Source organism: Castor canadensis, chromosome 12 (genome assembly GCF_047511655.1).
Source record: "Castor canadensis chromosome 12, mCasCan1.hap1v2, whole genome shotgun sequence".
NCBI lineage: Eukaryota > Metazoa > Chordata > Mammalia > Rodentia > Castoridae > Castor > Castor canadensis.
The window spans coordinates 46593254-46606777 of NC_133397.1; the positions used below are offsets into that span (position 1 = coordinate 46593254).

Here is a 13524-nt window from a genome sequence, read left to right on the forward strand (position 1 = left end):
TTTTTGTAAGGAGTCTAACCTGTTTATATACAAATAATATGCAAGTTTAAAACATCATTAAGACAGTACATGGTATCTGTAACTTATATTCTCCTTGCATCTAAACGTCAGTCTCTGTGACATAACCCTAAAAACCCTAGCCATCATCTCACCCTACCCATTACAATTATTTTGAACTATTGAGGTTTTAATAAACCTTGTGTTTTTCCAATTCAGGATGGTATCACATTTTTATGGGAACGGAGATGTTTGTGATATAACTGACAAACCAAGACAGGTGACTGTAAAACTAAAGTAAGTTGAATCATCAAATTATGCTTTATACCTTTCTCCTTTTCTTGTTTCTGAGAGTCAAAAGTTTTATATAAACATATAATCATGAATAATTGTTAAATAATGTTACTTAAATTATATTAAATGGGTCCATTGAATGGGATTTTGTAGTTGAAGAGGATGACAATTTAATCTTACTTTCTATGATTTGGGCAGTACTTTAAAGTACTCTCTGTTTTAGGTGTAAAGAATCAGACTCTCCTCATGCTGTTACTGTATATATGCTAGAGCCTCACTCCTGTCAGTATATTCTTGGGGTAAGTAAAATGAAAATAATCAAAACTTCAAATTTAGGGCTGGGGATGTACCTCATTGGTAGAGCACTTGCATAGTATGCATGAGGCCAACACCACACACAAAAAAAATTCGTTCTTAGGCCACATTTAATATTTTGCATTAGGTCTAAAAAGGACCTTCATTAGTCTGTAAGACTTAATATAGTCCCCATATCACTTTTGTTATATAATTTACATAAAATCAAATGCACAGGTCTTAAGTGCTGAGTTTAATAAGTTCTAACCATTTTACACAGTCCTGTATATATCCAGGGAATATGTCACTGCAGAAAGTTCTCCTTATACCTGTTTCTGATATACACTCCTTACCACCACTCTATATTTCTGACAATATAGGTTAGGTGTGCTTCTTTTTGGATTCTACATGAATAAAATTGTTTATATATAATTTATATCTAATTTAATTTATATCAATTTTGTATAATTCACATATAATTGATTTGTTTTCAATTTTTGTTTTTATGAATGAGGTTACTATGAGTTGAGAATGGTAGTACAAGCCTGTACTCTCAGCACTCAGGAGGCAGAGGTAGGAAAATAGAAAATTCAAGGGTAGCCTTGGTCCCATACCAAGTTTGAGACCAGCCTGTGATCTTTAGTGAGACTGTCTCAAAACAAAACTGGGGCTGGAGGTGTGGCTCAAGCAATAGAGCAACTGCTTTGCAAGTATGAAGCCCTGAGTTCAAACCCCAACCCCACCCAAAAAAAAAAAAAAGGTTACTATGAACATTTTTTTTACAAGTCTGTCTGTGGTTATATGTTTTCATTTACTTTGAATAAATACCTGTGTGTAGAATTAGTAAATCCTGAATAGATACATGTTAAGCTTTTACCAGACACACAGTTCACCATTTTATACTCCTACCAGAATGCATGAGGGCCCAGTTGCCACTTTCCCACTCGAATTTAGTGCTGTCTGTCTTTGTTAATCATTTAATGGTTTTAGTTTGCATTCCCCATATGAATAGTGATGGCAAGCACCTTTTCATGTGATTATTGGCATTCATATACTTCTTGAAGTGTCTAGCCAAGCCTTATTAAAGAAAGAAATTATTCTGATATTTGCTAAGTGTCAGGAAGACTTTATTGAGGACTATTGTGGTAGGTAACAAAGCTGTTGCAGTAGTGGAAGGAGAGCTCGTCTGAATACAGCAGACGTGGCTTAGGATACCTAGCCAGCAAGCAGAATGGAGGACTCAGTAAATGGAAATGACTAAGAAAAGGCATCAGGAGTAGGGGATACTTGCTAAACTGACTCAACAGAATTCTTGCTGAAAGCAGCCAGGGTGACTAGATAGATACCACGGGTGGGGACTCTCTCTAAACTCTCTTACAGGAGTCTTGCCACCATGGAATAGGCAGGCCAAAGACCATGCCCAGGAATGAGAGTATTCAGAAATAGCTCAGAGGTCAAGGAGGAAGTCTTTGTCAGTTTTTTACTGTTGTTTGTCTTCTCACTGCTCTGTTTCCAGGAGTTCAAATATATTCTGGCTATAAGCTCTTTATATTTCTATTGTACATATCTTTTTTCCTTAGCCTATGGCTTACCTATTCATTTTTTTTTAATGTCTTGAGCAGAAGTTTTTTATTTGGTTAAGTTCGGTTTCAGTTTTTTTCCTTAAGCTAATTGTTTTTGTGTCTAGAAAATTTTTTGCTACCTCAAAGTCATGAAAATTGTCTCCTGTATTTTCTTCTAGAAACATTATGGTTCTACCTTTGATTGTATTTTGCCTCACTGTGACTTTTTCAGTATTATCCTACTTGAGGTTCACTGAGTTTCTTGAATTTATAGGTTCATATAAATGATCCATTTTGAAAAAAAATTTTTGTGGTACTAGGGCTCAAACTCAGGGCCTTCACCTTAAGCCACTCTACCGGCCCTTTTTGTGATGGGTTTTTCAAGATAGGGTCTCGCAAACTGTTTGCCTGGGCTGGCTTCGAACCTCACTCCTACTGATCTCTGCCTCTTGAGTAGCTAGGATTACAGGTGTGAGCCACCGGTGCCCAGTTCCATTTTGAAAAAATTTTGGCCATTGTGTCCTTAAAGATTTCTTCTCCTGTTTTTGAAACTCCAATTGAACATACTAGTTTAAAATTGTCCCAAAAGCTCAGGCTTTCTTTTATACCCTCTTTTTTTTTTTTTCCCAGACATGCACCACCAGTTGGTTTGTTTTTTTTTTAATGGTTTACTTTGCTAAAATTCCCTCTGGTCACACATATTATCTACTTTATCTGCTGTTTTTCTTCAACTTAGTTTTCATAATTATCATAACATCTGATTATCTCAACATCTTGCCTATCATTGAGTTACATTTTTCTTTGCCTTTTAAATAAAGCTTATTATTTTGCCATAATGTCTTAACATTTTTGTTGTATAAGATCTGTGTAGTCCTGTTATATTCCTGTCCTTTCCATTTCTTCTCCCTTATCATATTAATTGAGAAATAAGAATATTTTCTTCACCTATCTCATATTTTATATGGATGAAAATATTTTCCAAAAAGCTTAATTTGGGATGTGAGGGTGATCTAGGTACTACATCTGTTACCCCAGTGATTGCCAGGGTTGATTCAGCTCATGTGGCTGGCTAGGTAGTGTCCCCTTCCTCCCTCACCACTCCATATGCATCCCTCCTGAAGCTGCGCACTTGGTCAAAGAGGACCATCCCCGATAGAGGAGGTCCATTCTTCAGTCAAGGGTATACAAGTAACTGTGCTCCACTGCTAGAACCTCCAAACAAGCTCTCAGAAAGCTTAATTTGTAGAAATAATGTTGAATGGTTTAGCCAATACAAAGACTCATGTACATTTAGAAAATGTATTCATTCAGCACAATAATACTAAATAGAGTAAGTATTTACCAACGTTTTAATGGCTTTGTTGCTCTTGTTTTTTAGGTCGAATCTCCAGTGATCTGTAAAATCTTAGATACAGCAGATGAAAATGGGCTGCTTTCTCTCCCCAACTAAAGGATATTAAAGTTGAAGGAAAAAAGATCATTGAATGTCCTAATGATTTCTTTCTGACCATGTGTCTCATTACAGAATTCTCATCCATTGGACTTCATGAAATGGATGGTATAATGGATTCCCCGCCACTTTGTGAATATGTATATGTATATATACAAGAGGTTATTGAAAAACTTCTAGGGCAGACATTTGCCTCCCTTTTTTCATTTTTGTTGTGTCTCATGAGCTGATTGTGTTTTGTCTTTGCTTGGATAATGTGAGTACAAAATAAACCTCATCCAAGCAATTTAAAGCCCAGCCTATTCAAATGTTGTAATTGTTGTACTTACTGAAAGATTTTAAATAATAAATTTATTGTGTAAATCATACTATATATAACTAGCTAATGAAGTAAAGATAATGCAGAAGGAAATTGATTGGAGGTTTTAAATGAGAGACCATGTAAAATATGTAAATTCTAGTGCTTGAAATCCTTTCAACAAATTTTTATGTAGCAGCTGCTCTCTGCCAGGAATTAAACTAGAAAATGGGCACATAGGAGAGCCTCACCTGTGAGTTTTCTTCACCACTATTAATCTAAGGATACTCTTTCATTTGTGAAAGGTCGCTTCTCTCTAAACTTTATCTATTTTTCTTTTTTCTTCATAGAAGTGTATTTACTCCCAGAGTATGTATCTGGTGTAAACAGTTGGTTAGTCTTTTCTGATTTAGAGTGGTTTACTCTAACAAAACACACTGTGCTGGTTATCCATTGTACCTGCCTTCTGTGTACTACAGATCTCGGTTCTAGACAGTTTTATGGCACAATATTTATTTTAAAGAGAATAAAATGTTCACAAGCAGAGTTGTCATGTAGTCAATGACAGATTATTCAGCACCTTTACTTTCTCCATTATCCTGTTGCACATATTTTGAGGAAGGACAGAAAAGTGTCCATTAGGGGCAGGAAGGTACAGCTCAGTGGTACAGCACCTTTGCATGCCTGAGGCCTCATGTTCAATCTGCAGCATGAAAAGAAAGAGAGAAAAGTGGCCATAAAATCCAGTGGTGGCACATGTCTTTAATCCCAACACTTTAGAGACTGATGTAGGAGGAATGTGAGTTCAAGGCCAGCCTGAGCTAAAGACCCCTGTATCAACAAAGCAAAAAAGAAATAGTTTACTTTTCTTCCTTTTCAGTGCTCTGGGAAATAGTTTACTTTTCTTCCTTTTCAGTGCTCTGGCAAAAGATAATTTGGTTTAAAAAAAACAGTTAACAGCTGGGTATGGTGGTTCAAGCACATAATCCCAGCACCCAGGAAGCAGAGGCAGAAGAAGCAAGAATATAAGGCTAACTGGGCTACATAGCAAAATCCTGTCTCAGAAAGAAAAGTAAGAGAAAATGAATATAATTGACTATTTTAGGATTATTTGTAGATTTTAATAGGAAACAACACAAGCAAAGAACATGCACTTTGTTTTGTTTTTTTTTGTTTTTTTTTTCATTTTTCTTTTATTCATATGTGCATACAAGGATTGGTTCATTTCTCCCCACTGCCCCCACCCCCTCCCTTACCACCCACTCCGCCCCCTCCCTCTCCCCCCCCAATACCCAGCAGAAACTATTTTGCCCTTATTTCTAATCTTGTTGTAGAGAGAGTATAAGCAATAATAGGAAGGAACAAGAGTTTTTGCTGGTTGAGATAAGGATAGCTATACAGGGCATTGACTCACATTGATTTCCTGTGCATGGGTGTTACCTTCTAGGTTAATTCTTTTTGATCTAACCTTTTCTCTAGTACCTGTTCCCCTTTTCCTATTGGCCTCAGTTGCTTTGAGGTATCTGCTTTAGTTTCTCTGCGTTAAGGGCAACAAATGCTAGCTAGTTTTTTAGGTGTCTTACCTATCCACATCCCTCCCTTGTGTGCTCTCGCTTTTATCATGTGCTCATAGTCCAATCCCCTTGTTGTGTTTGCCCTTGATCTAATGTCCACATATGAGGGAGAACATACGATTTTTGGTTTTTTGAGCCAGGCTAAAGAACATGCACTTTGAATTCAGACCTCGGTCCAAAATCCTCTATAACTTACTAGGAATGAGATGGAAAAAACCTAAATTTTTCCTATTTTCACATAGCACAAAACATTTTAGGTCACCAAAAATGTGTGGAGTTTTTTTAATCCCATATCAACCAACTCACCTATCTAGTGTCTCACAGCCCAGTTCAGTTCTGACACCATCTGTTTGGATATAGCATCAGATACTACAAGTAAGGAGCTCAGTCCCACAAGACTGCCCCCACTTCAATGCCAGTTAAAAGTCCTGGCCTCCAGTACTTTTGACCAGCCAACTGAAAATCGGGTTTCGAGGATCCCCTCCTTGGGCTCAAAAATTTGCTAGATGGCTCACAGAACTCAAAAACACTAGGGCCCATTGCAGGTGGCCAGGACTATAATCCTAGCTACTCAGAAGGCAGAGATCAGGATTTCGGTTTGAGGCCAGCCCAGGCAAATAGTTTGTGATGCCCTATCTTGAAAATACCCAACACGAAAAGGGCTGGTGGAGTGGCTCAAGTGGTAGAGTGCCTACCTAACAAGCATGAGGCCCTGAGTTCAAACTCCAGTACTGATAAACATTTGGTTTACCACTTTGTTATAAAGGATACAGCTCTGGAACAGCCTGGTGAAAGAGATGGCCTAAAGCAAGGTATGGGAAGAGCTTTGGTGGTGTCCAGTAACCTGGGAGCACATCAAATCTCAAGAGTTCCAAAGTTTTTATGGAGGTTGGCAGAGAGGCTCAAGTGGTAGTGTCTCCCTAGCAGGCATGAGGCCCTAAGTTCAAATTTGAGTGCCACAAAAAAAAGTTTTTTCTCTGGATGTTCCTCACTCCAGAGGTCAATGGATGGTACTGAAAATTCCAGTCATCCCATCACTTGGTCTTTCTGGTGAGCTATCCTGAGACTACGTAGGAGTTTCACTCTAAGTAACCTCAGCATAAAGTCTGTGATAAGCCAACAGGTCTTGTGAATAACAAGACACTACTATCACTCAGGAAATTCCTAAGGTCTTATGAGCCCTATGTCAGGAACCTAGGACAAAGACCAAATGTATTTGTTACTATACAATATACTAGCTATGTGAGCCTGGATGCATGAATGAATCTCTGAGCCTCATTTCCTCTTTTGCGGGAGAATACTTGCTTCATAAGGTCACTGTATTACCCCACACTGCAAAAAAAATAAGGCAGTTGTATCCATGCATGATTTTATTTTATGTAAAAAGCTTAGCCCACTACTTGCCACTAAGGTTCCTAATACATGTAAGAAAACTGCCCTGTCTCCCATGAGCTGGCCAAAGCATGATGGTGCTCCGCTCTCCCATTACTGTAACAAATACTGAGATAGCCAACTTAAAAAAAGGAAAGCTTTATTTTGCCTCATAGTATTGGAGGATTTGGTTCATGGTTCTTTGTGAATTACCTTTGGGCTTGTCACAGGCTAAGCATTACATCACAGGTAGTAGAAGCATGTGGCAAAAGAAGCTGCTGACTGCAAGATGATTGAGAAGTAAAGAGGAGTGGCCAGAATCCCACTATCCCCTTCAAAGGCACAATCCCATATGATTTGAAAACTTCCAAGTGGCCCCACTCCTTAAAGGTTCTGCCATCTCCCAATAGTGCCATTGGGACCAGCCCTTTAACAGATGGGCTTTTGGGGAACAGTTATCTAAGCCACAGTAGCCATTTAAATTCATTTCTTCAGTGAATTACAGAATCATTTATTATACCATATGAGTTAAAACAAAATTATCCTCATATCTATATTATAAGAAGGGGGATAATTAGAACTGTGAAAGGTTACTACCAGAAGACACTTCAAGAATATTGAAAGCTCTTTCTCTTAGAACAGAAAAAACAAAAAAAAATACAGAGTAAGTCTGCCTTATTTATGGATTTATTATACATGGTTTTGACCAAACATGGTCAAAAAAAATCAAAGAAATTTCAAAAACAAAAAGTTTTAATTCCCACACATGGTTAGTGCAGACAAACTCTCAAGTCAGTCCCCTGTTATCAGTTGTGTTAAATTATTGTCTAGTCTCCTGTTTCCCTGCCCTTAATTTTGTGAAAATCTGATTCCCCAAAAAAGCAAGGTAAAAATTAATGTGCTTAATTTAAGTGATAAAGTGAAATTTTTACGTTTGTTGGAAGGTGGCATTGTTTAGCAGGAACAGTGTGGTGGTATAGGAAAAATGAATCAAGAATCTGCAGTATAGCCAGACATGCCTATAATCCTAGCTACTCAGGAGGCAGAGATCAGGAGAATTACTGTTCGAAGCCAATATGGGCAAATAGTTCACAAGATTCTAAAAGAGCTGGTGGAGTGGCTCAAGGTATAGGCCCTGAGTTCAAACCCCAGTACTTAAAAAAAAAAAAATCCGCAGTATATTACTGAACTTTATGCATCCTGAACATTTGAGGGTTTGCCTCAATGGCAGTCTCCTGGAAACAGTATACCCACTGATACCACGGACCTACTGTATATCTAAAAACTTGGAATAGGTTGGAATAGGAAGTGTCTTAAAAATAGAAATCAATGGTGGGGCAGAATGGCTTGTGCTTATAACCCTAGTTACTTGGGAGGCAGAGATCGAGAGGTTGGAGATTCAAAGCCAGCCCAGGTAAAAAGTATATGAGACCCCGTATCAATAAAAGGTGGTGGTGCACACCTGTCATCCCAGCTACACAAATAGCATAAATAGGATTGTAATCCAGGCCAGCCCAGCATAAACATGAGACTCTATTAGAAAAATAACAAAGGTTGGGCACTGGTGGCTCACATCTGTAATCCTAACTACTTGGAAAGGTGAGATCACAAGGATCAAGGTTCAAAGCCAGCATGGGCAGATATTTCTCAAGAACCCCCTTCCCCATCTCCAAAATAACCAGAGCACAATGGACTAGAGGTGTGACTCAAGCTGTAGAGCACCAGCTTTGCAAGTGTGAAGCCCTGATTCCCAGTCCCACCAAAAAAATAAAAGTAAAAAGTGAAAAGGGCTGGGGACGTAGCTCAAGTGCTAGAGTGCCTGCATAACAAGCACAAGGTCCTGAATGCAAACCGCAATACCACCGAGAAAAAAATGTTATTTCAAATAGAAAGGTTTTGTAGTAGCCTTCTGTCTTGGGTAACATAACTCCAACTTCTCTGAAGATGGGCTAGTCCAGATATTCCCATATGCCTTCTAAATCTTGGATTTCCTATCAGAAGTCAACAAAATCTCATTTGATCTGCAAATGGTTTTGTTATCAGGGTGGAGTCCATGATCAGAAGAGTTCCAAATTCTTAAAAGTTAGTGAAGAGAAATACAAAGGGGACATGGTGGGGTGCAGGTGGAATCTAGAGGCCAAGAGAGCCTGCTTCTCTTTTCCAAATGCTTTTTTTTTTATTATTCATATGTGCATACAATGCTTGGGTCATTTCTCCCCCCTGCCCCCACCCCCTCCCTTACAACCCACTCCACCCCCTCCCTCTCCCCCCAACCCCCTCAATACCCAGCAGAAACTATTTTGCCCTTATCTCTAATTTTGTTGAAGAGAGAGTATAAGCAATAATAGGAAGGAACAAGGGTTTTTGCTGGTTGAGATAAGGATAGCTATACAGAGAGTTGACTCACATTAATTCCTGTGCTTGTGTGTTACCTTCTAGGTTAATTCTTCTTGAACTAACCTTTTCTCTAGTTCCTGGTCCCCTTCTCCTATTGGCCTCAGTTGCTTTTAAGGTATCTGCTTTAGTTTCTCTGAGTTAAGGGCAACAAATGCTAGCTAATTTTTTAGGTGTCTTACCTATCCAAATGCTTTTAAAACCTATGCTAACCCATGGGAAGGGCAGAGCCAGGTGACTCCCATCCAATAATCAATGAGTGGGGAGGGGATGTGTGGTTCCCAGGCCAGGTGAGGGCAGTGCCTGAGCACATGGTTAATCTGAAATGAATGAGTCCTGAATTTTCCCTAACTTTAGCCTGCCTCAGTTTGACGCTAACTCCATAAGCAAACTAAATTCTTAATAGGAAAGGATGATGGCTCAGCTACACTATAGCTAGTGCACTTTGAGAAGGCCTTCTCCACGTGAAATCTCTCTGTTGAATGCTATCCCATAGCTGCCAAATCAGATTCTTTAGGACAGAACCTAAGAATCTGTGTTTCAAATAAGCTTATCGAGTGATTCTCTGTTTTGAATACATTCTCGTTGGCTGAGAATCAACTGGCTCAAGGACTTCACTTCCAACAATTTCACACATACTAACCCCTCAGATTAGAGTTTCAGGGAAATAACAAATAGTTTTTTTTTTTTTTTTTTTTAAGTTTTTTCTGGTACTGGAGTTTGAACTCAGGGCCTTCACCTTGAGCCACTCCACCAGCCCTATTTTTGTGCAGGGTTTTTTGAGATAAGGTCTCGTGGAACTATTTACCCCTCCTGATCTCTGCCTTCTGAGTAGCTATGATTACAGACGTGAGCCATGGGAGCCCGGCTACAAGTAGCTCATCTTTATAAGAAGGCTGTGTAACATGGAGACATTTTAAGTTCTGCCTGCTTTTCTTCAAGACACCGCTAGGTGGAGCTTGTAACCCAGCCCTGGCCTGTATCCTTGATTAAAGAGATAATTGGCAACAAATTATCTCAAACTGAACCATATACCTTGTGTGTAGTGCCCAGTGAGCTGTCCTCTCAATCAAGACTTATTTCTGACAATGTTTAAACTACATAATACATAATTATGCCAAATTATTGACCCAAAAGCACCAAGCACCTAGCATAAATAGGCTAAGCCCCCCCCTTTTTAGCATAAAAAGAAAAAGACCTGCATTTTGTATGTGTTAGAATTTGAAACCAGAGCTTCATGTGAGAATAAATATTAGCCACCCTAGATCTGATTTCAAACTCTTCCTGTATTGGGTAGTTTTACTTACTGATGCTTGTATTTTAAATACAGAAATAGTGGGCTGGGGGTGTGGTCAGTGGTAAAGTGCTTGCCTAGCATGTGCATGGAAACTGGGTTTAATCCCAAACACTGGGAAAAAAAAAAAAAAGACATATCTTCCCACTTCTCTTTTCCTTTTTCTTTTTTTTTTTTTTAACTTGATTGGCAGGGGTGGTAGAGGGGGATCCACAGACCGCTACACTACAAGGTCACGATTTATCTCATTCATTCGCCAAGTCAAAAGCAGGTTGTACAAGCAGGCAGGAAAATTCAGTGTGCTCCAGGAAGAAAGTGTTAGAAATTCTGCTTTTTCATTTGTTAAGAATTAAGCTTCAAGGCTGGTGGAACAACTCAAGCAGTAGAGCACCTGCCTAGCAAGCTTGAAGCCCTGAGTTCAAACCCCAGTATCACACACACACATACAAAAAAAATTCAAAGAATTAAGCTTCACTAATAATTCAATATGTGAACTGATGTTGGTACACACAGCCATTCATAAATCAAAAGGCCTCATATCAGAAACAAAATATTCTGAGTGAGGTAGAATGCCTGCCTAGCAAATGTGAGGCCCTGAGTTCAACCCCACCCCCCCAAAAAAAGACTGTTAACACAATATTCAGAGCGAAGGCTGGCCACTACCTGGTAGTGGAGTTGGTAGGGATACCTTCCTTTATTTTTGACTTTCACCACATCACAGCATGTTAATGTCCGTGTCACCTTCCTGAAAACGGACTTGTCCCTTTACATGTTAGCATTGTGAACTGAAGTTTCTCTAAAAAGCCACATCTATATTCAAAACCTTGTAGACTGTTTGACCTTGGCTGATTGGAGGTTCTTGATTGTGGCGAGATGGAATATTGCAAAATGAGAAGCCAAAGTTAGCTGGGCACCTGTGGCTCACGTCTGTAATCCTAGCTACTTGGGAGACAGATCCAGCCTGGTTAAAAAAAAAAAGTATGTGAGACCTCATTTCAATGAAAAAGGCAGAGTATGGTGATATGTGCTTGCAGTACAGGCCCTCCTTGACAAAAAGCAAAATCCTACCTTCAAAATAACCAGAGCAGAGCTGGAGACCAGCCTGTATCCACCAGCACTTCTATCCATATGATCCCTTCTGCCTCAGCCACATTTCACCCCTTACCGCAGTGCCATACCATTCCAGTCCAGGCCAGGCCAGCCTGCATCATGTATGTCAAAGGAGGTACCACGTACATCACCTGCTCTTTGGATTTAACTTCATCTTCTGGTTGGCCAGGTTTACAGTTCTTACCATTGGACCATGGCTCCCATTCGACTTTCAGACCAAGAGCATCACTGAGCAAGAAAGCAGTAAGTCCAGCTTGTACCCAGGAGTTTACATTCTGATTGGAGCCAGGGCCCTCATGACATTGGTGGGTTTCCTGAACTGCTGTGGGGCTGTGCAAGAGTCCCAGTGCATGCTGGGATCGTTCTTTGGCTTCCTCTTGGTGATGTCTGCCATTGAAATAGCTGCAGCCACCTGGGGCTATTCTCACAAAAATAAGGTGATTAAAGACGTCCAGGATTTTTACAAGGACATATACTAGAAGCTGAACACCCTAAGCAAGCCCCAGCAGGAAGTCCTGAAAGCCATCCACTATGCGTTGAACTGTTGTGACCTAGCTGGGAGTGTGGAACAGTTTATCTCAGACATTTGCCCCAAGAAGGATATTCTCAACACCATCCAATGTAAGCCCTGCTCTGAGGCCATTAAAGATGTCTTCAACAACAAGTTCCACCTCATCAGTGCAACGGGTATCGGCATGACTACAGTCGTGATATTTGGCAAGATCTTTAGTATGATCCTGGGCTGTGCGATCCACAGGAGCCGTGAGATGGTCTGGAGGCAGCCGAAATTCTGAGCAGGAAAACTGACCCCTGAAGATGATTGGGTTGTTTTGGAATTTTGGGCACTAACATTAGTATTCATTTTGCATTTCTAAAACAAAAGTTATTCTGTGTTTGACTTTTTAATGCTTTCCTCAATGCTGACATTTGTAGTAAAGGGATTTGGGGTTTGATTTGCTTTGGCTTATATTCTTTGATTGTTTATTTTTGCTTGTTATTTTAGCAGAAATCTTGCAATGAAAGTTACTATCTTTGCCAGACTCGAGACAAAAGATATTGTACATAAAGAGAACTTTCTTGCCTTTAAGTAGATAAAAATGTCTATCAAATTTAATCAGGTTGTAACTTATATTGAAGACAATTTCATATATAATAGAAGACTATGACAATAAAAAAATAAAATAAAATAACCGGAAGCAAAAAGGGCTGGAGCCGTGGCTCAAGCAGTGGAGCACCTGCCTCTCGAGCATGCTTAAATCCTGAGTTTAAACCCTAATACTGCCAAAGGGAAAAAAGTAGTTATTTCAGGCTATCTTTCATACTTTTTAATAGCCACTTATGGTCAGCCTTTGTATCTGACCAGGCACTTTTGTGACTATAAGGGACAACTTTGGAATATATACTAGACTTGATCCCTGCCTCAACAAACCTGAAGCTAAGAATGTGATAGCATTTGAGTTTTGCACAGATTTCCTCACCTTGTCAAAGACGGAATCTGAGTCCTTCAGAAGAGATTTCCTGCCTCTTTGTACTCTGACTACTTAACAATCACTCCTACTTTCTTGGGGACTTATTTTATACAGGTTCATATAACCTAGAACCATAGCATTCCAGGTAACATGAGTTTGTGATCCCAGGGCATATTCACTCATATTTGGCCCAGAATAAACTGTTTCCTTATCTCAGAATTGCTATTTTGTGTCAGCAACATCAAGACCATACTAGGTTGATAATCAGAATCATGGTGTAGAGGATAAACGTTTATTTTCACCAAGTATGGCTCCAATCGCTGAGGTCCTGATACTCTTTTTGTGTGTGTGTGTGTGTGACACTGAGACTTGAACTCAGAACCTACACCTTGAGCCACTCCACTAGCCCTTTTTGTG

The 13524-nt window shown here is 39.5% G+C and overlaps 1 protein-coding gene and 1 pseudogene across 2 annotated transcripts in view; both read left to right on the forward strand.

The window, feature by feature from the left end:
• Positions 1–4441, forward strand: part of Erlec1 (endoplasmic reticulum lectin 1) — a 29472-nt gene extending 25031 nt beyond the window's left edge. For both annotated transcript variants that reach the window (XM_020168575.2, XM_020168576.2), the window contains 3 exons: positions 217–294; positions 515–590; positions 3526–4441. In XM_020168575.2, coding sequence (XP_020024164.1) covers positions 217–294; positions 515–590; positions 3526–3597 — 226 coding nt within the window. In that variant the 3' untranslated portion in view covers positions 3598–4441. The remainder of the gene's footprint in view (positions 1–216; positions 295–514; positions 591–3525) is intronic.
• Positions 4442–11737: 7296 nt separating this feature from the next.
• LOC109689638 (CD9 antigen pseudogene) lies at positions 11738–12432 on the forward strand (annotated as a pseudogene).
• Positions 12433–13524: the final 1092 nt, after the last annotated feature.